This window comes from Zingiber officinale, chromosome 1B, assembly GCF_018446385.1.
Source record: "Zingiber officinale cultivar Zhangliang chromosome 1B, Zo_v1.1, whole genome shotgun sequence".
Lineage (NCBI taxonomy): Eukaryota > Viridiplantae > Streptophyta > Magnoliopsida > Zingiberales > Zingiberaceae > Zingiber > Zingiber officinale.
Genome location: NC_055986.1, coordinates 119,068,068 through 119,094,180, shown reverse-complemented (window position 1 = coordinate 119,094,180; position 26,113 = coordinate 119,068,068). Strand labels below are relative to the sequence as shown.

General features: G+C 36.1%; 2 protein-coding genes across 14 annotated transcripts; one reads left to right on the top strand and one right to left on the bottom strand.

The window, feature by feature from the left end:
• The first annotated feature begins 5,226 nt into the window (after positions 1-5,226).
• LOC121975565 lies at positions 5,227-14,792 on the top strand. 9 transcript variants are annotated; one of them, XM_042527285.1, is made up of 6 exons: positions 5,227-6,216; positions 6,864-6,979; positions 7,160-7,252; positions 8,069-8,295; positions 10,876-11,620; positions 12,414-14,792. In XM_042527285.1, the coding sequence occupies exons 1-6, from the start codon at positions 6,185-6,187 to the stop codon at positions 14,630-14,632; spliced, it is 3,432 nt and encodes a 1,143-aa protein (XP_042383219.1). In that variant the 5' UTR covers positions 5,227-6,184; the 3' UTR covers positions 14,633-14,792. The 9 variants fall into 9 exon arrangements, with proteins under 9 accessions (XP_042383219.1, XP_042383228.1, XP_042383234.1 ...); XM_042527294.1 differs by lacking the exon at positions 7,160-7,252 and having other exon boundaries at positions 6,864-7,020; positions 8,089-8,295; XM_042527300.1 differs by lacking the exon at positions 7,160-7,252 and having other exon boundaries at positions 5,228-6,216.
• Positions 14,793-17,341: 2,549 nt separating this feature from the next.
• Positions 17,342-25,597, bottom strand: LOC121975535 (homeobox protein HOX1A-like). 5 transcript variants are annotated; one of them, XM_042527246.1, is made up of 8 exons: positions 25,500-25,597; positions 23,191-23,636; positions 22,369-22,534; positions 22,161-22,284; positions 21,970-22,082; positions 21,320-21,868; positions 19,677-20,009; positions 17,342-18,372 (listed from the first exon to the last, which is right to left on the bottom strand). In XM_042527246.1, exons 2-8 carry the CDS (start codon positions 23,601-23,603, stop codon positions 17,863-17,865), a joined length of 2,208 nt encoding a protein of 735 aa, XP_042383180.1. In that variant the 5' UTR covers positions 23,604-23,636; positions 25,500-25,597; the 3' UTR covers positions 17,342-17,862. The 5 variants fall into 5 exon arrangements, with proteins under 5 accessions (XP_042383180.1, XP_042383189.1, XP_042383193.1 ...); XM_042527255.1 differs by having other exon boundaries at positions 25,491-25,592; XM_042527259.1 differs by lacking the exon at positions 25,500-25,597 and adding an exon at positions 25,354-25,372.
• Positions 25,598-26,113: the final 516 nt, after the last annotated feature.

Sequence of the window (26,113 nt, the reverse complement as noted above, 5' to 3'; positions counted from 1 at the left end):
ATTTTTAAATAAAAATTTCTCTTTTAAAAATTCCCTTCATGGTTGGTTATAAAAGGAAACTTTTATAAATTAAAATATCTCTATTAAAACATGTGGATGATTTACAAAAAGGAATGTTTTCTCTAAAATTAAAATCTTCCTTTTAACTATAAATAAGTAAAGATATCAAATCTTTCTCTTAATCTTTTGTAGAAAGTTATAAAAGGAAAGCTTTAATTTTAAAACTCTCTTTTTAAAATCATGAGGATGGTTACAAAAAGGAAAGTTTTATAAAAAATTAAAATCTTCCTTTTAACTACAAATAAGGAAATATATCAAACCTTTCTCTTAATCTTTTGTAGTAAGCTATAAAAGGAAATATTTAAATTTTAAAACTCTCTTTTAAAATCATGAGGATGGTTACGAAAAAGAAAATTTTTATCAAAAATTAAAATCTTCCTTTTAATTACAAATAAGGAAAGATATCAAATCTTTCTCTTAATCTTTTGTAGAAAACTATAAAAGGAAATATTTAAATTTTAAACTCTTTTTTAAAACCATGGCTTCCACATAAGGAAAGATTTTAAATAAACTTCTTTTATTTAATTGTGGCCGACCACCTAAGCTTGGGTTCAAGCTAGGGTCGGCCACCTACTTGACCCATCTAACCTTGGTTTGGTCGGCCCTAGCTTGGGCTCCAAGCTAAGCTTGGCCGGCCACCTTAAGGTGGGTAAGAAGGTGGGTATAAGACTTTATAAATAAGAGGCTACGACAGGGACCGAGAGGAGGAATTGGTTTTGGTCTCCCGATGAACTTGAGCTTCCCGTGTTCGCCCTGAACACCCAACTCGAGTTCATCAATAATATCTCATTCCACTAAAGAGTTATTATTGAACTACCGCACCAATCCCATATTACTATATGAGACCCTTCTTATCATGAGTGTGTTAATCTTTCTGTGTTTAAAATATAGAATGACCACTAATTAAATGAGTTACTGACAACTCACTTAATTAATATCTAGCTCCAAGAGTAGTACCACTCAACCTCATCGTCATGTCGGACTAATCCCACCTGCAGGGTTTGCATGACAATCTTTATGAGCTCCTCTTGAGGACATCATCAACTTAGATTACTAGAACACAATTTCATTCTATAATCAACAACACACCATATAAATAATATCATTTCCCAACTTATCGGGCCTATTGATTTATCGAACTAAATCGCACCCTTTGTTAAATTAAAGAAATGAATATTGAGTATATGTGTTTGTTATTATATCATGATTAAGAGCACATACTTCCATAATAACAAAGGTCTTGTTTTTTTTATGCAGTCAGTATAAAAAGAACTTACCTTAAATGGTTCTGCTCAATGCACTCAGAGTTTACTAGTGTAATTTTATAATCAAGATAAACTAATACCAAATTACACTACGACTATTCCAATGGTTTGTTCCTATCCATCTTAGTCGTGAGCTATTGTTTATAATTTATAAGGAATTGAGAATATGATCTTCTGTGTGTAACACCACACATCATGTTATCTACAATATAAATTAATTGAACAACTACACCTAGCATATAAATGTAGACATTTGACCAATGTGATTCTTATATGTTTATACAAAAAACTAGACTTTTAGTATACACATATGACATTAATAGCATAAGTTACAAAAGAAGTGCACATATGAGTAACGGAAGGTTTCTCGGGCGGTGACATTACATCTCCCAAGTTGTATGTCTTCTCTTACCCTGACAACTTCTAACATTCGACATTCTTTGTCATCTCATGATTACGGAAGTTATAAGAGGTGGTGTATAAAGGGGTCTTTTTCGTTAGTCATGTATATGTCTTACGGTAGTCTTACTTACGCACATGCATTTACTTTTCATCTCTCCATCTTTCCGCTTAAATACTAATTTGAGCGTCGGAGAACTCATACTAGAGACCCCCTCCCTAATTTTGACGCTGATGTTTTGTTAGTCTCTTTGATGTGCACATAGAAGAAGAATAAGAAACCCACTTTTCCCTCCAATTCACAATCTTTTCTCAGTCAGCAATCACCTGCCCAGCGCGTTATATTGCTTGGAAAATCAATGCAATATCGATCGATGGTGGCAATTCACCAACACATTATTTATTCTTGAATTGATGAGTAGGTATATCTGTATTCAACTAATTTTCATCACCTAAATCACTTTTGTTAGACGATACAGATTTTATAACACGCTGACGCTAATTAACTAATTGATCCAAAAATATAATTGTGATTGAATTTTGGATTTATTTGTAGTAGTTTTAGAAATTTATGTTGGAGTTAAAGAGAGTATGTTGCATATAGTTAAAGTCACTTCGTTTATTTTATCAAGCTTGATTCTTAATTTCTTGGTTAAAAGGTCGATCGTAACATAAGCACGTGTTCAACCAACCTGTTAGGTTGTTCATCATGACTTGTTCTCGTTGGATTAATTAGATCATCTAATTTATAGGAAAAGATAAAGATTTCGGTCACTTGTTTAATGACTAGAACAAAATTTCAAGCTTACTATTAAAACTTGTCGGCGGAGTCGTCAAAAGGTAGCATCTCTATTTTCATATTCATATATATATATATATATATATATATATATATATATATATATATATATATATATATATATATATATAGTCGTCAAAAGGTAGCATCTCTATTTTCAAATATATATATAAACATTTTGACTTCTAAAAAAGTTGTAAAATTATAGCAAGTGAAGAAATGGCAAGCCAAGGGAGAAAATCATTCAATTTCATGGGCGTGCATCCACTAATGAGACTAATTAAGTGATTAATTAATTTTTGGTCCAAGGTAATTAATGTAATCAGGAATGCGACCAGATCTGCCTCAACCACTTGCTTCCTAGAGAAGAGTGACAAGAGAGGCTTTCCATTTCATGCTGTTGGCTTTAAACTTGGTAATTAGTGGGCTTTCAAGTATCTTAGTAATTGCTTCAGTCCTCTCTTTAGATCGATTTAAGATGGATCTTCACATGAAACATAGTCAAGATTCTTTCATATTAGGCATGATATCCTACAATATATATTTCGTCCCATAACCCTTGAAGTTCTGATTGTCAAACTCATCTAAATCTTCAAGGCTCTGGTCGTTCAACTTTGAGAGGTTTTCCCTCTATCATCAGTCATTAGTGATCATATAGGACTTTTATTGGCCACTTCATCTTTATCTGTCTGAATTTAGAGCTGCAACATCGAGTTTCTCACATCTGCCAGGCCACTATTAAACAACAAGTATTTTATTTCTGTGGGTGCAAACAACTCTCATTCTCAAAGGGCGTAGGCATTGGGGAGATGAAGGTGGACTTGGTGTTCTAAACCTCGAATACTTCAACATGCCCCTCCTTTGTATCCGGTGGTAGAGGCTAAATGAAGAACAATCTGATGCAGCATGGAAAAAAAATGGGTACGAGTTCAGTGTTTTCAACAAAATCACTGAGTAGAGTCTACACCAAGCAGACATTGGCATGATAATTTATTGCCGAAGCACAAATTCAAGCATATTTGTTTAAGAACTGTACCAACACCAAGGTCAATCTTGGAGAACTGGATCGCCCAAAATGGGACCTGGGCCTGCCATTCACAATAAAGATAGAACTACAACAGTTTCAAGAGTTCAGAAAAATCATAAAAAGGTGTTCATTACACAAATTGTTTCAGGAATTTAATAGACTGGAGGTGGAACAATAATGGCGTGGTACCTTTTCAGTTGAAACTGCTTATCAGGAACTCTTTTAGCCCCAGCAAGGCTAAGACCACTGAGTTGATTTTGCAAGGCAAGGTTAAGAACACCAAGATCAATTTTAAGCCCACATAACGAAGGGTCCAATAGTGCTAGGATAATGTATAGTTGAGTATGACTTTGCAAAAAGTGCCGGGAAAGTGTTCGATTTAATGTCTTCACACGTTTTCTACTACCTTCAATGAAAAGATTGGATAAGTTCGATCCGCTCGACCAATTACTGAATGCAACAACTTCCCTTGGCACTATATATATTTTTAGAAAATAGAATTTTAAAATTGATTTGCCATTGACTCGAGTGAGTGGGGGTACATATTTTTCCACTGCAAGGACGAGTGTTGCACAGGTGCATCTGCCTCGGGCGGCTGCTAGTGCAAGGTGGCCAGTCAAGTTATTCTCCCAAACTTTTTTTTAGCTTTAAAGTTTTATATATACATAAACAAACTTTAAAGTCCTTTCGCGAAGTCAGTGAGACAATTGAGGGCCGAATGCTGGCCATTGGTCACTGAATTGCTTGTCGTTTGTGTGCATTGGAAGTCGTCGTTCACTTAATTTCTAGGAAGTTGAAGGAGATTTATGGCCTTTGGAATTGACCGGATTGAATGTGCTTATCGAATTAGATGAATTAGCTAGGTCCATGAGTTAGGCAAGTTAGGACAGAATGGACATAGCCTCAGGAGGAGAGCTAATGATCTTTCACAATCGATCAACGAGAAAGGAAGGATCATCGATCCTTGTTTAACATGAATATTTTAGTCAAGTCAAGCAAGATGTGCATATCTATTGTTATTCAATTTTATCTTATTTTTTTTTACTTCTTAAACCTTCTCTCTATCCTAAAACACAGCTCTTAAACACTACTTGCTCAACCGCACTTGTCCATTAAACAACTTCATGCCCTCTCCATGACTACTAAATTAGAGATCGGGACCACGCTGATTATACACAATGAAGAAAATTGACTGATCTAATTGTTCATACTCTAAAATATATTAAGAAAAACAAATTATAAATAAATATGAGGTGAATAGTGACATTAATTGCTAAATAAAATAAAAGAAAAAAAATCATCAAATATAGCATCATCACCCAAGGCCAAAGCCAAATGAGTTCGTCCGAGACGGCAACCCACAATTGCTGTCCATTTGCGTCGCGTCACACATGCTTCTGATGCATGCTTAACAGTGGAGGACTGAGGAGGACTTGAATTGTCCACATCGCACACAGATTAGACCTCTAATTTCTTCCCCCCCCCTTTTTTTTCTAGATTATTTCTCTCTCTCTCTCTTTATCAATGGAGAATTGAAAGATAAGATTGTTCACTATCAAACAAACAGTTGGTTGATTTATCGACTGATCAAGATATAATTGGTAATCGATTTGGAAAATAATGAAGCAGCTGTCCAGTGGTAGATTTTCTCAAGTCAATGGTGCAGTCTTGGGAAGTAACTATTGGAGAGATTTACCTTTCAATCTTCCTCCAAAGCATGGTTGATTATAGCAAATTCCATGACTTGACAATGTGCCAAACGAAGTCGATGTCATTCCCACTAGCACCAGAAAATTTTCCACAATTTATTTGAGATACTCCATCTCATTGGTCCCCCGCAGCAACAAACACGATCTTGTGGCCTCGGAAACCATACATGGGACACATCAAAGATAAGAGAGATTCCACCAGGTAAGCTTGTGATAGATCCATCAATAAATCACCTGCCAAATCTTAATCCGAGTGGTTGGCAGAATCAAAAGGAGAAAACCGAAGATTTGGGGTTGCAGATGTAGAATGGAAACAGAGAGGCAAGAGGAGGAGGGGAGGGGAAGGGGAAGGGGAGGGAGGGGAGAATATATGCCTACGACGAAAAAAACAATAAAGATCCAGTTTTGATCACTTCTCGCGAGCTCCAATAAAGGATACTCGGTGGAAAGTAGGGGACGCCTATCCAGGGTGAGAGAAGAGGTGGAAAGGCAGAGAATCAAGGACCAGATGGGGACAAATTTCCTGTCACTGCTGTTCTTAGAAGGTTGTTCGTTCTTGTGAGAGAATTTTCTCTCATCTCGGATCTCTCTATCTCTCTCTTATTTTTCTTGGCCCCCGGGGATCGATGTCTTTCGATCTACGGCTGCATTCCCTGACAATGGGCAACATCGGATGCCTCGGTCTTCTCCCTTAGCGCCATTTCGGTCCGAAAAGTTCGACCTTTGGTGGAGAGAGTGCTGGTTTTGGTGACGCTTCGGCCCCTTCGCTTGGCCTCTGGTGGGTCTCCTGGATAACCGCCGGCGCTCAAACAGTCAAACGCGAGGGCCCTTGGAATTTGGTGTTTCGGTGGAGGAAGGCCATGGCCTCTCCGATTTCTGAGGTTCCACGCGCCGGTGCTGAGTCCGCTCCGGCGACCTTGGCAAGATGGATGAGAGGAGGGATGCGATGCGTCTGAGGTGATTCCTGGTTCATCGGCCAACATTTTCTTTCTCTTTTTCCAGATTTGGGTTTATGATTAGAACTTTGCGCGTTTGGTCATTTTCTTTTTGCTATTACTATAATCTATTATGTAGATTTGTTAGTTTAGGAGAAAAATCCCTAGATAACTTCTTGTATTAAAATAACAAAGAGGCGATTTTAAGTAGACTTGAGGATAGACTTTGTGTGCGCTAGATTCCACTACTGCCTCTGAATGGAACTTTCATAGCGTTCTATATATCATTCAGACGATGGAGTCTCCTTCTAATGGTGTCTATGTAATCAAATTTTGAGTCATAAAGAAGAGAACATCAACTTCAATTGCTTCCTTTGTTAGAATTTAATTGAACTAGAAAGCTGCTTACGTCTCTACAGTACTTATCTCTGTTCCTTCACTTGGCTAATGAAATTATCTCTTAGTTCTTCATTGGATAATGTTTTGTGTTCTTTCTTCTTCTTCTTTTTTACACTTTTTCCCATGATTGTATAGCCATAGGAACCCAAATTTCAGTTAGTATTCTCATTGTGTGAAATCTGCTCTTTCCTGAAATCTAGCTACTTTCGGTTTGAGATGGTAGCTAGGTATTATCCTTTATTTTCTTATGCTGTTATGTTGTCTGGTTAGGTATCTCCGTGACAGGAAATTTGGAGGCTTTCTTCTGTTTGCAATCTCCAAGCGAATGCTCTTTACCAAATCGATTGGCCATGTTTATGAAGATTCAGATGCATCTCATCTTACTGGTGCTGATCGAAGCTTGATGCTTGATTCAGTTTTGCAGAATGTACTTCCTTCTCGTTAGCCTGGTTTAGGTTATTATCAGTTGCTAATTGCTGCAGTGAATTTAGACTTTTCTGCATAGATTACCAGTTGCTCAATTAAATGGTAATTCCCTCTCAGATTCTTTTAGCTGAATTCTGCAGACAGGGCATTCATCATACAGTATCTTTATTCAAATTCAGTTTTCCTAGCCACTGCTGCCACTACTAGCCTAGCTTGGCTTTCTATTCGTCTACGTATGTCTTCCATATTTCTTCTCATATAATTGCTATGTTTGACCTCTGGTGACAACTGTGCCATCTTTCATTTTTCTTTTCATTTATGATTATATGTCTAGAGATCCTTTTTTCAGTAATGTCATAAACAGATTCTGCATTTGTACATTGCTGCAACCATCCTATTATTGCAAACATGTATAGGTACCACTGGGGCCAGTTATTGGTATCATAAATGATGTACTATCAGTTGTTAAAAAATTAAGATGGTGGCATAAATGCTGTGCTGTAAGTTAGAACTTAGGATGAATGTATTTTGTTTCGTCTTGTATATTTTTCCTCAGTCACGGAGTGGAAAGATTGAAGTACTTTGGTGGTTATTATCACTTTTTCCTTTTCTGCTCAAGGTTATGTCGATTTGTCTTAACTATTTACCTATCCACTTTTTTCTGACCTTTCAAAGAACCAGTTTAACTTCCTAATAAACTATTGTTCACTTTATGGATGATGTGCAGACAAAATAATTTTTTAGTATAACTACTCAAATAACCCTTACTGGACTTGAGGTTTTAGATTACAATTCGACAAGTAGTTTAATGACTAGTACCAAATGCTGAAACGAGGGAAAATAATTTTAGAGAACTAGATTGTCCATACTAGATTTGGTATTGATGTGTACTGCATGATTGGCATATGAACTATCTATGGTTTCAACTGTTTGCCATCTGTGTAGTATTTGCTTATCTGCTTCCTGGATAAGGTTAAAAGAAATTATATCTTGAATACCTTTGCATCGTATTCCTATTATTCTTTGTTGACTAGTTTTACAATCTGCAGAAATGTGTACAAACGTGCAGACTAAAAATTACCTTCCGGAATATAATTCAATGCATGGTATCAAGGAGGATGCAACCAGTAGTTGGTCCAGTTACTGTCATCAGAGGAAATTAAGTGAGCACATCTTCAGCACTTACATGCCAAGGCATGTGAATGGATGCACTGAACAAGATAAAGAAATATTAAAAAGGACTATTCTTGAACATGAAGCAATATTCAGAAAGCAGGTAAAGATACAGTTCACTCCGGATTATTTTGAGGAATAAATAAATTCACTCTATAAGTTGATTGTTCCATTCTCCCTGTTTCCTTTAGTCAGATGACTTTATTCGTTATTAATCTTTAGAAAAATAAGTAAAGTCCACCAAATTTAGTTATCTTGTGTTTTAGTGATTGTGTATGTCTAAATTTGGTTTATTTGGATATGTGAAGCATTAGCAGATAGCAAAGTATTAGTAGGTATTAGCAAATTCAGTGTCCTCATACATTGACCTAAACATAGATTCACCTTGGAACATGTGGAGCCTGGTTAGCAGAAATTCCCTCAAACTGAGATGTTTTTCTTGGTTTGTTGACTTGATTTGAAGACATGCTTGGTCAACCCTACTAAGTGGTCAACTTGAAACAGTTGTCCCATGATTCTTTTTGTTCATATTGGAGGCAAAAGTTTTATCTGTAGAATGATTTCAAGAACAAGAAATTTCTTCATGATGCTTTCTTAAACTAGTTTTTAACACGATAGTTTTTTCTTCTATACACCGTTCTAGGAAGTTGTGCCTCTAATACATCTCATTTCTTATACAATAATAGGACAGCAACAAGTAAAATTGATTTCTCATAAAGTTGTGAATATGCTTGTTTGCCACTGAGTATATTACCATGCAAACTTCTATGTTTTCCATGTCTGAACAGTTTGGGCTCATTCTCCTTCTGGTTCCAATATAGAGCAATCTAATCTCGATATATTTGTCTCTCCCAGTTCTGATTGTTATTCAGTTGTATGTGTTTGGTAATCCTCCCACGATACAGTTCACTCCGGATTATTTTGAGGAATAAATAAATTCACTCTATAAGTTGATTGTTCCATTCTCCCTGTTTCCTTTAGTCAGATGACTTTATTCGTTATTAATCTTTAGAAAAATAAGTAAAGTCCACCAAATTTAGTTATCTTGTGTTTTAGTGATTGTGTATGTCTAAATTTGGTTTATTTGGATATGTGAAGCATTAGCAGATAGCAAAGTATTAGTAGGTATTAGCAAATTCAGTGTCCTCATACATTGACCTAAACATAGATTCACCTTGGAACATGTGGAGCCTGGTTAGCAGAAATTCCCTCAAACTGAGATGTTTTTCTTGGTTTGTTGACTTGATTTGAAGACATGCTTGGTCAACCCTACTAAGTGGTCAACTTGAAACAGTTGTCCCATGATTCTTTTTGTTCATATTGGAGGCAAAAGTTTTATCTGTAGAATGATTTCAAGAACAAGAAATTTCTTCATGATGCTTTCTTAAACTAGTTTTTAACACGATAGTTTTTTCTTCTATACACCGTTCTAGGAAGTTGTGCCTCTAATACATCTCATTTCTTATACAATAATAGGACAGCAACAAGTAAAATTGATTTCTCATAAAGTTGTGAATATGCTTGTTTGCCACTGAGTATATTACCATGCAAACTTCTATGTTTTCCATGTCTGAACAGTTTGGGCTCATTCTCCTTCTGGTTCCAATATAGAGCAATCTAATCTCGATATATTTGTCTCTCCCAGTTCTGATTGTTATTCAGTTGTATGTGTTTGGTAATCCTCCCACGATACAGTTCACTCCGGATTATTTTGAGGAATAAATAAATTCACTCTATAAGTTGATTGTTCCATTCTCCCTGTTTCCTTTAGTCAGATGACTTTATTCGTTATTAATCTTTAGAAAAATAAGTAAAGTCCACCAAATTTAGTTATCTTGTGTTTTAGTGATTGTGTATGTCTAAATTTGGTTTATTTGGATATGTGAAGCATTAGCAGATAGCAAAGTATTAGTAGGTATTAGCAAATTCAGTGTCCTCATACATTGACCTAAACATAGATTCACCTTGGAACATGTGGAGCCTGGTTAGCAGAAATTCCCTCAAACTGAGATGTTTTTCTTGGTTTGTTGACTTGATTTGAAGACATGCTTGGTCAACCCTACTAAGTGGTCAACTTGAAACAGTTGTCCCATGATTCTTTTTGTTCATATTGGAGGCAAAAGTTTTATCTGTAGAATGATTTCAAGAACAAGAAATTTCTTCATGATGCTTTCTTAAACTAGTTTTTAACACGATAGTTTTTTCTTCTATACACCGTTCTAGGAAGTTGTGCCTCTAATACATCTCATTTCTTATACAATAATAGGACAGCAACAAGTAAAATTGATTTCTCATAAAGTTGTGAATATGCTTGTTTGCCACTGAGTATATTACCATGCAAACTTCTATGTTTTCCATGTCTGAACAGTTTGGGCTCATTCTCCTTCTGGTTCCAATATAGAGCAATCTAATCTCGATATATTTGTCTCTCCCAGTTCTGATTGTTATTCAGTTGTATGTGTTTGGTAATCCTCCCACTATTCACATGGTTTATGTATTAGATGATAAACACACACACACACAAAAAAAATCAAAATTGTAACCCACCACCATTAGATTATTGTTAGGATATGTTGTATCTATCAGAAAGTCAACTCTTAGAAAAAAAAAGTATGTTGTATTTTTCCTATTATTTGTAACATTTAAATAAGTCTCTTCTAATAAATTGTCACTTCTTTTGCAGATTTGTGAACTCCATCGTCTTTATAGAATACAGAAAGATCTGATGAATGAGTTCCAAGCTAGAAACTTTAATAGATCTTCTGTGCCAGCAGAATTATCATACTCAAGTTCTTTTTCATCTCAAAGATGGCCTGAATATACAGAAACGATATCACAGATGTCTGGCTTTCCTATTGGAGTCACCAGTTGGGGAAATATGCCTTGTGCCATCAACGAAAAGACCCGCCTTAGTTTTAAAAGGGACAGAAGCATCCATTTTGCTCAGATACCATTTCCTAGTGGAGCTTCTAAAAAGGACAGTGAGGTACTGGACTATAAGCCTCAGAAGAGAACATTTGACCTCCAACTTCCAGCTGATGTATATATGGATATTGAAGATACAGGTGGATTTCAGAAAAAAAATATTGCTGAACCTACAAATGATGCTACTACCCCAAAGAATGGAACTTTCTATGTGCTTCCTGACAATGGCTTGAAGCTCACTTTGCAGAGTGATGAAGTAAACCATCAGGTCACAAATTTAACAAAACAGATTGGTAGATCAGCCTGTATAATGGTTGACTTAAATAAACCTTCAACAAAAATCTCTTTTGAAAGTCCATCAAACTCAGCATCTAATCAATTGCTTGGCACGAAGCCTCACAACAAATTGCAACAAGGTTATTTGGACAGGCTTGGAGATCAACAGACTCCTTTCCATAAGAATGTGTACTCAAAAGGAGAATGGCCCTTGAATCATGAATCTGGTAATGTCCCGACCTCCTAGAGTTGGTACTTTTGCCTAATTATTGTCTTGGGATATGCCAAGAGATTATGATTTAGTCATCTAATTTAAGATATATCAAGATTAACAATGATTGTGCATATTTGACCGTGCTCTCAGATTCCCATATACTTGCCTTGCACAAATTGTGAGCAGCATAAATATAATGCCTTCTTGGTTGATTAAAAACCTGAGGCTGCATTAGGTAGGGGATATTGATTGGCAAAATCCCTGTTAGCTAGTATTTACATGGATAGTCACATACATTTGGGTTTGGGTCTTTTTCATACTTAACTCCTTTCTATTCTTTAATGATACGATCTGTAAGTGGCAGCAGTATCAAACAATTGTGTATTCACTAAGGAAAATTATCCATTGAATAAATTAAATCAGAAATTCTGAAATTTTTAACATAATCAAACCAGTTAAACCAATTTCATAAATTATTATTTTAATGATATTATGTGGATGTGACAATAGTACCAAACAACTGTGTATTCAATTAAGAAAAATTATCCATTGAAGAATTAATTCAGAAGTTTTAAAATTATAACACAATCATAACGGTTAAACCAATTTATAAATATATTATTTGTATGATTTAATATTCCTTGTTAAACGAAGTTATAGTCTTTTTCTTATTTTATTTATGTTACTTTTTTCTTTGTTGTTTCCCTTTTAAAGTTCATATGTAGTGTATATCCTCTGCCTATAATGCATTGCTTGTTCTACTATTTCCCCTTATCCTCTGATTTGGATGTCAATGTAAAATACAGGGAACAAAGGGAGCACAGTGGATGACTTTTCTCGATTTTCTCAAGCCTCTAACCATAATGGTCCAACTTTACCTGAAAGGTTACAATCAAATTCAAATTCATATTGTGAAACTTTTCAGTATGACCATTACAATCCTGAGGCATGGTCTAGACAAGAGCTAACTCATCCAATCCAGACATTTCCAAGATTCCATTCAGTCACTTGCTTAAATTCATCTATGATATCTCCTTCAGTACCTTCAATCTCAACTTCACAGGCTGACTTAACCAGTTGTACATCTTCATTTGCTCTGCCCTTGAGAAACACTGCCGCTTGTAAAAGCAACACACTAGTAGCTGCTCATGCACCTTCATTCTTTAGTGGATCGGCATACGTTAATAATGAGAGTTTGAGTTCCAATATAGATGCTCAAACACCTATTACTCATTGTCAAGAGTGGCATAATAGGAGCTTGAATGTAAGTGTAGGAAATGTTAAAACACTCCCTCACACAAATAAAATGCACCTTAATTCTGTTCCATATCTGAACACTGCATCCTATAAACCTGACCCGATTAATAATGGTAAAGAAAATCTTCATGATAATTTACCTGGAAGCCCTATACAGTGTTCTCATAGCAGAGATTTGAAGACTCCATTAGAGCTGAACCTAAATCAAGCATTGCCAAGTGTCATGGAAGATACTAATACACTCAGACAGGATCCAATGTGCTATGATGGTTGTTATAGGTTCCCAGGTGATGCATCTGGGCAGAAGAAAGCATCAATTAGTGAGACTGAGGAGAAGAAAACCTCCATAGTAGATTTTAGCTTGTCGAACGAACATCCTAAGTTTATTTATGGATCCAATGTTGTGACCCCTAATATCAAGAAGGGGGAAAAGGAGTTGGATTTATCAGCATGCAACTTGCAGGAAGTCACATCAACCATGCCGTTTAGAGATCATACAATGCAGGGAGATAAAGATTCTGAGAAAAATGGGAAAAGAATTCTTGGCTTTCCTATTGATGGTGTCGAGAGACATTCCAGCATACTTGTTTCCACCAAATATACGGAGAAGGTATTAGCTGAGAAAGCTATGTTTATGGAAAATGATGACAGAAAATTCGCTAACTTCCTCTGTGGTACAAAAATATTGAGTATGCAGAAGAACATTCAAAATGGTGATTCTGCCACCGAAGTTTGTGGTGCAATGAACACTGCAAACTCTAGGCCTCATATTAACCTGAATGCTGAGCTGGCATATGCAGATGATTCTACACCTTCAGAGTTGATACCTGAAGGAGTAGTGGTTCAGCCTTCACATTGTATATCAATTTTTGGAGCAAAAATTGTTTCTGATCCTGATCTTCAAGCCTCTACTTCTCAGGCTGAAACTAGCATTATAAATCAATATAAACACATTTCATCGAATAAGGCAGATAATTCAGAGAAAAAGGATTTTTCCTGTGAGAAACTTGTAAGATTGGCTGCAGAAAATTTAGTTGCTATCTCAGCGGATTGTAATGATTGCCACAATGATATTGGCTCTAACCGGTTATCCCTGCCTCAATTTGACACCTTGTGTTGGTTTGCAGAGCTAGTATCACATGGTTCAGAAAACCTCGTGCTAGTTGATAATGGTAGAAATGGGTATGCTCAATCTTTGGATGTTGATGCTGACAACAATGATGCTGGTGGTGGTTTGGATCTATTTGAGGCCATGACATTGGAACTTGAAGAAGTCAAGGTGGATCAGCAATGTCATGAAGCAAAAGAAACTGAGGCCAAAGGCGATGAAGAAAATGAGCAGGAAGTTAAAACTCCTGCTTCACTGCTTTTCACAAAGGCTCGGCGTGGCCAGGGAAGAAAAAGGAGGCAGAAGAGGGACTTCCAAAAGGATGTCTTGCCAGGCCTTGCATCACTCTCAAGGCTTGAAGTTTCAGAGGATCTTCAAACTATTGGGGGAATGCTGAAATCATCAGGTAGGCCTTGGCAAACAAGTTTACTAAGGCAAAACATTGGCCAAAAGAGAATGAACACCCAAAGAAAGGGAACGAGGCAGCTGAGCATGTCCATTGCAGTTGAAGAGGCTCAAGTTACCTCCTGTCAACCCTCACCACTCAGTAATACTGAACTAGGTGTTGTTGGAAGCAGTATGATCGGGTGGGGAAGGACAACACGGCGATGCAGTAGAAGGAGATGCCTCCCGCAAAGTTTCATTGGCCCTTTGAGTTAAATAGGAGCATCATACTAGCAATGGTTATTCTATAGAAGAAATCAGACTAGGTACTTTATCAGATTAGCTTGTACATTCCATAATAAATTAACATTGCTTCATGAAACAGTGCACAAAATGTGATTGAAACGAAGGAATTGAATTAGTTTGATAGATTCAATGAGGTGGGACTTCATTTATGAGGAAACACTCTTGGTGTTGAACTAATTAGGGTATCGTTTTAACCTGGTGATACATGGACAGAGATTTCTGAAACTGTTTACGACTTTCTATGATTCCATTTTCTGTTAATGGTGGCAACTCTTTCCAAAATTTTCCATGTGTTAAAGTGTGACATGTCTTTAAGGTTCTTGAAGCTTTTCTTATATGTAAATATCAAGTAGGGGAAAATGAACTCAAACATCTCATCCTGAAAAAGATTTTCTGGATGATGGAATATTGAAAACCTGCGTCTTCACTACAAAATTGTGCATTTTTTTGTAGCATTTTTCTTCTCGAGGAGAAACATTAAACATAAGATATCAACAGTTCGCTTAATTAGAGATAAAAGCAATTTAACTGAAGTTATCTGTGGTCCTCATTATGCATCATTATTATTTTTGAAAACCCATAATCCTTTGTATAAATTTTATTTTTTTATTCCAAGAGTTATATTATAAAAAAATGATGCAAAGTGTCTAAAAAATAAATTTCTAAATTAGCTTACTAGGGTTATTTTAATAAAGATAAGACATTTGAATTCGTAGTTTCTCAATCTTAATTGTGTAGGACTTGATAATTTTAAATGCATAAGTTGATTCAATAGATTAAATCTCTTCCAAAAATATTCATTTTTGAATCTACACCTTAATTTATATAGATTTGAGTTTTAAACCCCAAAAGATAATATATGTTCTTATTTTTCACCACAGTTACTTTTTAAATCAAATCAATTTGTTGGATTAAAATTTTAATTTGTGTAAAAGTAAGATGTGAAGTATCTTTCGATGGTCATCTTAGAATGAAAAAAAAAAAAATCCAAATATATATATTTTTAGAGTGGACATTCGTTGGTCTTTTACTTTAAGGATACAATTCTTCTATGCCAATTGAAGATCCAGTTAAATGTTGGATAATTAACTTTATGGGCGATCATGTCATTCTCCTATTTCAGTATCACAATTGTCCCCGGAGGTATGGTATAGTGAAAGGACGTCAATTTATTACTCAGGTATCAGCAGTTCAATCCCAACTACGATATATTTATAGAGATTTTTCCTTTAAATAGGGCGCAAACATTGGATGCTAAGCTTCTTGACCCTCTGCTGCGAGAGCTTTTGGATTTACCCAAGCGATTTGTGAAAAATTTATATGAAACCGGATTGGTCACCCTAGATTTGATGTAACCTGATTCATTAATATTTCAGTATCAAGATCAAAACTTAAATCAAGGTATATTAAAGGTCAAGCGGTGAAATCATTTACAAGTCATCAGCTACCTCAGTCAAGTAAGAAAGATGAGTGATTTGACAATGGTATGTTAGATCCTCTAACAGACAATCAAGAGATTTAAGATTCAGCTACGATGCACTATAGGATATTTTCCTTCCAGTAAAAAATGGGACTAAAATGATCATCATTTTAAGGGATTTTCCTGAGTACTTTTTGATTTACTCTGATGACAAGTGAAAAATATTTATAAGACTAGATTAATCATCCTTAGGATTAATCGGTTCAAAGAGTTAAGATGAGTGATTTGACCTTGAAAAGTTTCAGAAGGGGGCAAACTGAGGCTTCATATAACAGAGACAGTATCTGATCTTGCATCCAATGGACATCTATAGATTCTAGTGAAGAGAGTTCGATGTGGAGAGATGAGATGGATGAAGCATAGTTAGATACAAGAAGAATGTAAAAGGAAACATCCTATACCAGAAGCTGACGAAGCAGATAGTTATTGTTTAAGCAATAGGCAAAGTTGATAACATGCTAGTTTGGGGTAGTAAACGTGACTCCATCAACATAGTTTCAATTCTTGTTTTTTTTTCATAAAATACATCATTTAGGTAAAAGGCTCTTGATCTTTAACAAAACACATCATTTAGGTAAAAACCTAATTAACTCGTCACTTCTCTTCCCATATTGTTTTGCAAAAATGCAGGAGGTATTACAAGTGCACTAACATGGGATGCAGTGCACGGAAAACCATATTCAAAGCGCTTCCTCATATGCTTAAGTTGTCATTATATACAGTTGATTTTTGCAGATTGAAAGTGCAGTTGATCCTGTGCTCTGTGCAAGAACTTCAGTGTGTTTATATTATTTCAACAGTTGTGTTTCATTTCCTTCCATATTCTTTGTGGATCCTGGCTAAGAATCCTAAAAGCTTGTGGATGAAATATAGGTGAAGGGATATTTACATTCTTTTGAAGAAAATTAGAGGTATACCAGGTCACTGAATTATGTATCGTGATCAACTTTAGGTCCAATGAATCGGAGAACATGACAAACATCTTAGTGGGGCGCTTTTAACAGATCAGATTCAATTGTTTAAAAACTGAAAGGAAAACAGAGAAAAAGGCTACTACCGAGCTTAATGAGCTGTTTTAGTATTGACACAGGAAAATCAATATCCGCATTTGCGTAGAATCCAACATTTTACCTATCTCATCTTGATTGAATCAGGGTGTTCAATAAGAAACAGTCATAACAGAAGCACAGGCCAAAATGTTTCATGAATTGTGCACTCTTCAGAAGCATTGTAACATAATCGCCATGCTAAATTGACTAATTTTGGTAACATGTACTTACCCTTTGAGTTCTCTTAAGCTTCTTCAGTTACAAAAACCCTCGAACGTACAAAAAGTCATCCGCCAAACAAAAGCAAAAGAATGAGCAGGTTCATTTTTCAGATATCAATATTCAATCAGAAGAGAATCTCGAGCTCCAAAAATTCTGGGCTTTGCTTAACACTAGTTGATCGTCAAGAATCCTCTTACGACATTAATGTTAAAAAAAAGAGAGTGCAGGAAGGCCTTGCAAGCTTCTTCACCTGATAATCTTCCTCTTCTACCACCAACACTGGACTGCCTCAACTGTTTCATTGATCTCTCATCATGACTAACTTGATTCTTGCAATTATTCACTTTGCTTGATCTTCTTGTGTGCTTCCATTAGCAAGGGTGTCCTTAAAATTCAACTCAATTGACTTAGTGTTCTTTCTTCTGGATTGGATTGAAGTGTTTGATTGCTCAAGAATGGCGGGGTGTTATCAGCATTTGCTTGGCATTCTTTCTGCTGGATCTGATTAAACAGTTTGGTTGGTCAAGAGTAGCAACGGTGTTCGCATTTGCTTTACTTGACTTGGCATTCGTTCTGCTGGATCTGATTAAGCTGTTCAGCTGATCAAGAGTAGCAGGGGTGTCCGCATTTGCTTTACTTGACTTGACATTCTTTCCGCTGGTTCTGATTAAGCTGTTCGGTTGGTCAAGAGTAGCAGAGGTGTTACAACCAGTGCTCTTCGGTTGGTCAAGAGTAGCAGAGGTTTTACTACCAGTGTTCTTTCTGTTAGAGCTCGTCAAGGTTTTCCTTTGTCCAGGTGTATTCTCAATCTTCCGCTTACTTGACTTCTTGTTTCTGACAGATGTGACTGAATTGTCTTGATCAGGAGTAGTACTTGAATGAATGGTTTCTTTACCAGAAGTCTTTCCTGTAGTTCCATAAACATTGGATACATTGGAAGCTCTTCGGCTATTACTTATCTGCAAAAGGAAGCACTATAAAGCATAAACGCCCAAGAGGAGAGAATATTGGAGCATGGAGCAATGAGCAGAAATGAGAGGAGAAACAGAAGGAAGAAGAACAGAATTGAAATAGTCATCCCAAGGTCAGTTTTTGCAGATATAGAAACACAGGCTTTCTGGTAGCTGCCAGTGCTCAGAGATTATAAATGTAAAAATATGTGAACCAAAAGACATTATCTCGGTATGACAATTAGTAGCATGAGAACCAAAACTGAATTTGGTTCCATGACTTCAGTCAACTAAGCTATGACAAGGTAAAAAGGGATTAATGCCAAGCCGCGCACCAAAAGGGATTATAGTAGACAGATACGATCCATTTAGCTCAACACTGGTAAGAAATGGATGGTTTATGTCAACAAGAATAGCTACCCTTGCGAGAACATAATGTGAAAGCATGGATGAAGCAGCACAATTTGGTTAGTCCAATCCACCCGCTTCTCTCGCTTTCTTAATTTTCTTGATTTATACAGAGAATACAGATTTTCATAAACACATACTTGAAATCTCAACATAGAAAGGAAAAGATCTGAATGATGGAATCAATTCATTTACGTGTGGAAACTTCATAAATGACATAGAAAGGAAAAGATCTGAATGATGGAATCAATTCATTTATGTGTGGAAACTTCATTCATTTATGGTTTGAATTTTCCAAGTTTTTTAGGTTACCTGGATTTGCCAGTATGATAGCATCCAGTGCTGCAATATGGAACCCACAACCAATATTGGTGGGAGTTTCATGCACCGAGTTACCCTTTTTTCAAGTTATAGATATTGTAGTATAAAAATTAATAATTATATATGGATATCTATGTTTATAGGGACCAAATTTTTCAGGCTGGTTCACATTTTTTTAGGGGTTTAAGAACCCAAAATCTATTCCAAATTCCTCAAACCCAAAAGAACAATGCCAGTTCAGAGATTCAGTTTGGTTACCAGGCTTTTTGTGCAGCCCTTAGCAGAACAAATGGCTGTTCAGCAGGGCGACTGACAGCTCAGATAAGAATTCCAGACATTTGAAGAATGTCTGGAATGTGGGTCAAACAACTTGCAATTATATAACTGGTCTATGCATGATCACTGGCTAACCACCAAGAACTATATACAACCAAATTTAGGACTGGACCATGATTCTGAAAATCTCTATCACAGGCAACCAAATAGTTCAAAATCTCAGAATATAGAAGAGATGTTTTTTCAATATATTATCTTAACAGTAATTAACCAAAAATATGCTGGACCAAACAAGAATACTTTGATACCTGATATGCATTTTGACCAAGAAGCCTTCTTGAAATTGTGGTTGTTTTGTTTTGATTGTCATCATTCCTGCTCACCTTTTCCTGTGCTCGGTCTGAAGTACTCTCATAAATTGCTTTTGATGGTTGTTGTTGATCTAATTTTGAAATATCTTGTGTGTTACCCTTCTTGACAATGTGTTTAACTCTGGAGCCTCGCTGATTACTACTAGATTGAGCATTTTCATCTGGCAATTTAGAAGGTTCTTCTCTACTAACATTTTTCTTAATTTTCTTCACTGTAGACTTCTCAGATTCATTTTGACTTGGTTTGGATGATTCATCAGCATCAACCTCCTTCAATGTTTGGGCACAAAATTAGGAGACAGGTAAGAACATATTAAGTATGGTGAGGGACAAATACACAACCAAAATAGAAATGCATAACCTCAATTGTTAAAAAATGTCACATATGAATGCATTGATGGCAAAAAAAAAAAAAGTAATAACAATAAGTAGACAATTGCATGACAAAATATAAGATATTTACCAAAAAAAAATAAACCAACAGATAAGAGGGAGTTCTATGTTGCAGTCTGAACTTAGTTTCTATGATTCATCTCATCCTAGGAAATTAATCTAATTACTGTTTCAAATTAGGGATGAAGCCATGTCAATTAAGGTTAATTTCTAATTAATTAGTCCTGAAGTGGGTCTAATTAGAGGGGGGGTAATGGACTCCAACTCGTGGAATTGCTGTTGGATTAGTAAAACTTGAGCTGGGTTCAATTTGGACTCGAATCAGGGATAAGTCAGGTGTGTTTTGATTAAACCAAGCTTGAGCTGGAATATTTGTGCACTGAACCAGTGGAAGGCCCAAGTACGCTGATAAAATATTTAGTCACTTAATTCTATTGTTCATAGCTTTCCCCCCTTCCTTGTGTTTTAACCCATCACAAGCAGCCAACTCACTTTCTCCCTCTCCATGACTATCTTCTTCCCTCGAAAAACAACTGCCTCCTGGCAAAGAAGCACCACCCACAAGGTCCTGCAGTGCCTTTCCTTGCCATGAGCAACAATACTTCCTCGTCACGAGCAATATTTCCCTCCAGCAACCGCATTAGTGAGCAGCATGCATGCAGAATTGCAGCTTTTTCTCCTCTCCTGTATTCAGACAGTGAGCTGCTCTCCGTTTGAGTACACCCCTCATCTCTATCTTCTCATTTAACATATGACGATCTTATCTCGATGAGTGTCAAAATGGGATTCATCTTCTTCTTTGCTGTTGAGGATGCACAAAGTCTCTTGTTTTTGAATGTGACAATCCTTCAGCAAGATCACGTTGCTAGTCAGTGCCACTAGTGGACGTCGAGCCTTGATTTTACTTTTCATTCTGAGCATGCTATTCGTGTGGTAAATTTTCATCATTGCGATCGTTATGTTTGTGAGTCACGTATAGCCACACATCATGCAAGAAATGACCACACCAACCCACTTTCTATTCTAAAGATAATCTATCCTCAGCCAACTTAAAATACCATGGGATCCTAACACAACAAGGTTATCCACACATCACATAGTAAATACTAGGGCTTGTGGGTTATGTATGAAAAAGTTACTAGAATTCATTATGAAGCTAGAACTACAAGATGGAGAAGTATACTCACGTCATGCAACTTCTTAAAATCTGAACTCTCCCGCTGCCTCTTCTTTGATGTTGGATAATTGGTCCCTTGACCAGCATCTACCTCTACAAGTGGATTCTCAGCGTTTAAAGGGAACTGCATAGTAGCTCTCAACTGACCAGAACCATCAAGTGGCTCAGAATCACATAAATTGGACGAAACTGCATTGGCATTCACAGTTTTACAAAGGTCAGCACAGAAATCATCAGAGTCAGACATAAAATCTGATTCATTCAAATCTGAATCTTTATCCTTATCAGGTTCTGGCTGATCAGGATCATAGTCATCATCCTCAGAATCATCAGAAGGGAGGCCAAGATAATCAATTTTGTTCTGTACAGGCTGGCCCAAGTCCTCTGACAATGAAGCAGAATCTGATTCATCAGAACTTGACCGTTCTTCCTGATCTTCAGCATTACCTTCTACGTGATCAGGTTGATAATCATAATCTTCTGAATCTTCTGATGGATAGATAGAATCATCAAATTGGTTATTACCATTTGCAACAGCAGTTGCCTCGGGAAAAATTTTCTATATGGAAAGCGGTAGGCTAAGTAAGAACGCATATAATCATCAGCACTAAGTCATTATCACTAAGTTCATCAACCAGATAACAAAACAATCATGCTTACTTCCCACGTGTCCTCAATCGAGAAATCAGTTCCTTGAGAATCATTAAACAAATCAAGGCAATCCACCTTGCAGTCACATGCAGGACATAACCATCCTTGATCTTCAGGAGGAACTTGTTAAAAGCAAGAAAGAGTTGAGTGATCATAAATTAATGCAAAGGGAATATTAAACTAAAATAATCAAGATTTACTTTCATTAGTTGCTAATGGCGGGCTCAAACATTTCTGGTGAAAAGCTCTGTCGCAAATGCCATCACACAGTATGATATCGTTGTCAGCAGATATATCCTTAGAACCACATTTTGCACAGAACATCTGCAGTAAGATGAAGTTCCATAAATCAGGTGCACCCAAACATGATGGTTAAATAACATATGACATAGACAAGGTAGGACTAACATCCTCACTGTCAATTTCTCCATTATCATCAAACAGATTTTCCTCAAGCCTTCCTATAGAAAGCAAGGAATCTAGTTGCTGGAAAGCATCACGAATCCTTAATTTGCACTGTAGAATTTCAGATTTGGCTCGTTCAAGCTCTTTCTCAGGCCTTATTTTTTCCAAACTGCAAAAAGACAATTGTCACTGTAAAGCAGAGATCAGTAGAAAACAGTCATGGCCACTATAAACTCTTCAGTTTCCCAAATAGCAAGAACAAATTGAAAGGGAAATATGCAATTTTTAAGGCAAACTAAATAAATTAGTACAATAAGAAGCTCTATTATTTATGTAAATGAACAAATAATGATAAAGGGGGGAGATCAGTTACTTGTAATGACAGAGAAGTAGAAAATAAAGCTCAAACAGCCAAGATAATGAAAATAAAACACCAGACAAAGAGCAATAGTTTGCTGAATAACACCGTAGTACAATATCACAGGCATCTGTGCGGGGCATAGATATCTATGTTAAACTAAGGGCAGTGGCATCTCTTACAAGATTTTTCCTGATAAATAAAACTAATCTAACCAACTCAGTTCAACCAACGGCAAACTTAACCCCCCTTTTTTGTCTTCTCCCACAATAGATAGCTCATCATATCTTCTACAGGATCTACCTAGATATTACAATTGAAAACATATCTCATAGAATGTCTACCAAACATTGTATCAACATGCTCATCATACTTCCATTCTACCAATATATTTTTAAATTTGAATACAGGTTTCAAGTATATAGATATCTAGAAGCGGAAAAAAATCAAGGTCGTCAAGAACAAACCTTAGACCTTTCCAACCTTCATTCACATATGCATCAATAAGGCTTTGCTCAAAGTTGATTTTTCTCAATAAGTAACTTATGTGTTTTCTCCTTTGTGAAAATTCATTGCTTGGAGCACTCTTTCCTTTCCTTTTCTTCTTTCTCTTCTTGGTTACTGGACTCACTGCGGAATTGCTGGGTTCAGAGGAAATCTTAACCTTACATTTTGACATGGAGCGAAGAACTCTGAGCGAAGATCTTAGTGAATATCTTGCTCTCCCATTTTGCAACAACTTTCCCCTTTTCCTAACTGATTTGTTTGAGTTATGTTTTCTGTGCTGAAGATTATTTTCAATACCAGTATGCTCACGACCAGGAAGCTCAGCATCCCGGTAGTCATTCGCAGCTGTCTCAGAGTTGGGATCTTTATCCATATTTACTTTCTCCTAAAGAATGCCCCTTCTTTTCTGCTCATCAACAAAACAATTCTTCATGAATAAACCACCAACATTGGGTCATTTTAACTTATTACTTTATGGAACAGGAAAAAAGGACGACGAAACATGTGCAAATTAGCAGCAAAAGCAAAGAAAAAGTTTTATATCAATGCTACCACAAATTAGCTGCAAAAGCAAAAAAAAAGTTTTATATCAATGCTACTACACTAAAATAAATTACATGGCTGACAAGAAACACAATAAAGAAAATCACAGTGCAAAGACTACTACTCAATGTATAAAGAGGAGGGATCTGGACAAGTAAAGGCCAGCCTTGTGTTATAAGGTGAGAGAAAATAGAGGTTTGACACAAACAAATCAAAAACAAGAAAAGTATGCTAGTAGGGACAAGAAATTAGTGTGTCGCGGAAACTTTATTAACATAATTTCTGTTAATGATGGATCCAATCCATCACATTTATCATATTCAAAATATAAGATAAATTCAATAAATATCTTCTATAATGCGAGACAGAATGATTACATTTCCACACACTAGACACCGCTATAGTATTACCTAAATGTTTGTCTAGCTCACTAGGTCAAAAGTCAAACGGGGAGTAGGCTGGTGGTGGATATTCAGAAAGACAGGTTGATAGAACAGACTGTCAAAGCATATGGACCTAGGTAAAAAAATTGTTGCAAAATGTCGCATAAAAAAATAGAGCATTTGAATTGGTATAATTAATTTAAGATTTGTTCATCAATTTGATTTCAAGATACTAATATCATACAGGAAATTTCGGATGCCAGAAAGTAGGATTCCAATAATAGCTTAGTGAGATAGTTATCAAAATAAACATTTTGGTATAAACAAGAACTAAATATAGACTAAAGTTCCTTCTTTTTTTTGCAGTTATAGTTAATTCCTACAGCATATTGATTTAGTAGACTTGCTTAAAAAATAGCTATCTTTGCAAATGAAAAACATAAGGTGCTCATAGAGACAGCATACTCTCACATTCATCGGGGGCAATAATTTAGAAGCAAGGATCGTAACATCTTAGAATATGAGATAAATCAAAAAGGGGAAGAGAATTAGTATTCATTTATTCCAGTACACGAAATGATAATTTGACTCAATAGTTTAAGGACAAACATCAACCGTTGCTGCGATAATTAGACAAGAGGAAAAATAAACTATTCTTCTTTTAAAAAGGAAAAAAATGCATAGAAATAATGTTTTACATGGCAAACCAAAAAAGACATAGAAATAAAGATAAGAAAAAACGAGAAAGGGGACATGAAAACCTTCTAACCACTCAATCAATACCTTGCATACGTGCCAACTCGTCTTAAAGGAGTTTTGAACTTACATACATTTGGCACCATAATTTACTGAATAATATAAAATTTATAATTTCTCAAGATTATCGGTTGTATCTTACTATAATCATGCATTTGAGTTTGATAAATTTTTTCTTTAATTTCAGTACGTCGCTATTACTACGACAAAAGAACACTACAATTGGCGACCACTCCAACTACATTGTCTTATGTTAATCTTCCTTGATTCCTTCTTTTTATTAGGGCACACATACGAGGAACAGGCCAACATAAGAATCTTCTTTGACCACGAAAACAACCATACAGAAAGAAAATCCACAAGCACGAACGCGCCGTTTAAAGGGAGAGGGGAAAAAAAAAAGCAACAGTAACAGCAGACAAGAAGAGGAGAAAAGCAAACTGTTAAGCATTTGAAAGATTCATCGAAGGGAAGCAATTTCGCATCATGCCGTACTAATTAATGCCTTCCGCTCTCTCGCCACTGCACAAAGACAATGACAGAGACCAAAGGAAAAAAAGAAGAAGACAGAGAAAGACATGGCTCACAAATGCTCGCTGTGACGGCGGAGCTCCCGAAGGCGAGAAGCCAGCGGCGAGTTTGGTGGAGGGCTGCGAGTACTGTCACTGTGAACAGATTGCAGAAGTGATCAATTGGGTTAGCAATCTAAATAGTGGCCCGTAACGGACCGGACTCATTTAAGGGTGAATAAAGCCCAATTAGCCCAAGCCCAAGATCAACCTCAAACCAAAGGGTAATATAGTCTGATCCTAACATTATATTCAAACGCTGTTCGAAATAAATATATAATTTTAATAATATTATATATAATATTTATATTTATATATTATATATATGAGGTAAGTTGTCGAGTTCAAGATGAAGTGATCATAGACAAGAATCAAGAAATGACCTAAAAAAATATATGGTATTATACAGTTATTGTGCTTGTATTCCCTAAGTCTATTCAAAGTCTACATGTTTTCCATAAACAATATGCTATGACAGTCGTAGAGAACCTTTCTTCATCTTGATTGAATTACCTAACTTCTTGTGATTGTTATTCAAAGCACTTGCACAAACCATTGATTAGGACAAGCAATGAGTGACATGATTAAGTAAAATTTCACTGTTCCTTAAAAAAAAAAAAAAAAGATGTGTG

Coding starts and splice junctions, on each gene's coding strand:
- LOC121975535 (XM_042527246.1), bottom strand. CDS start 23,603: ATGGATAAAGATCCCAACTCTGAGACAGCTGCGAATGACTACCGGGAT. Junction 21,869..21,969: donor CGATTGAGGACACGTGGGAA/GTAAGCATGATT, acceptor CTTTCCATATAG/AAAATTTTTCCCGAGGCAAC. Junction 20,010..21,319: donor ATTTTAAGAAGTTGCATGAC/GTGAGTATACTT, acceptor CAAACATTGAAG/GAGGTTGATGCTGATGAATC.
- LOC121975565 (XM_042527285.1), top strand. CDS start 6,185: ATGGATGAGAGGAGGGATGCGATGCGTCTGAG. Junction 6,980..7,159: donor AGATGCATCTCATCTTACTG/GTGCTGATCGAA, acceptor TGAATTCTGCAG/ACAGGGCATTCATCATACAG. Junction 7,253..8,068: donor TTGGCTTTCTATTCGTCTAC/GTATGTCTTCCA, acceptor TACAATCTGCAG/AAATGTGTACAAACGTGCAG.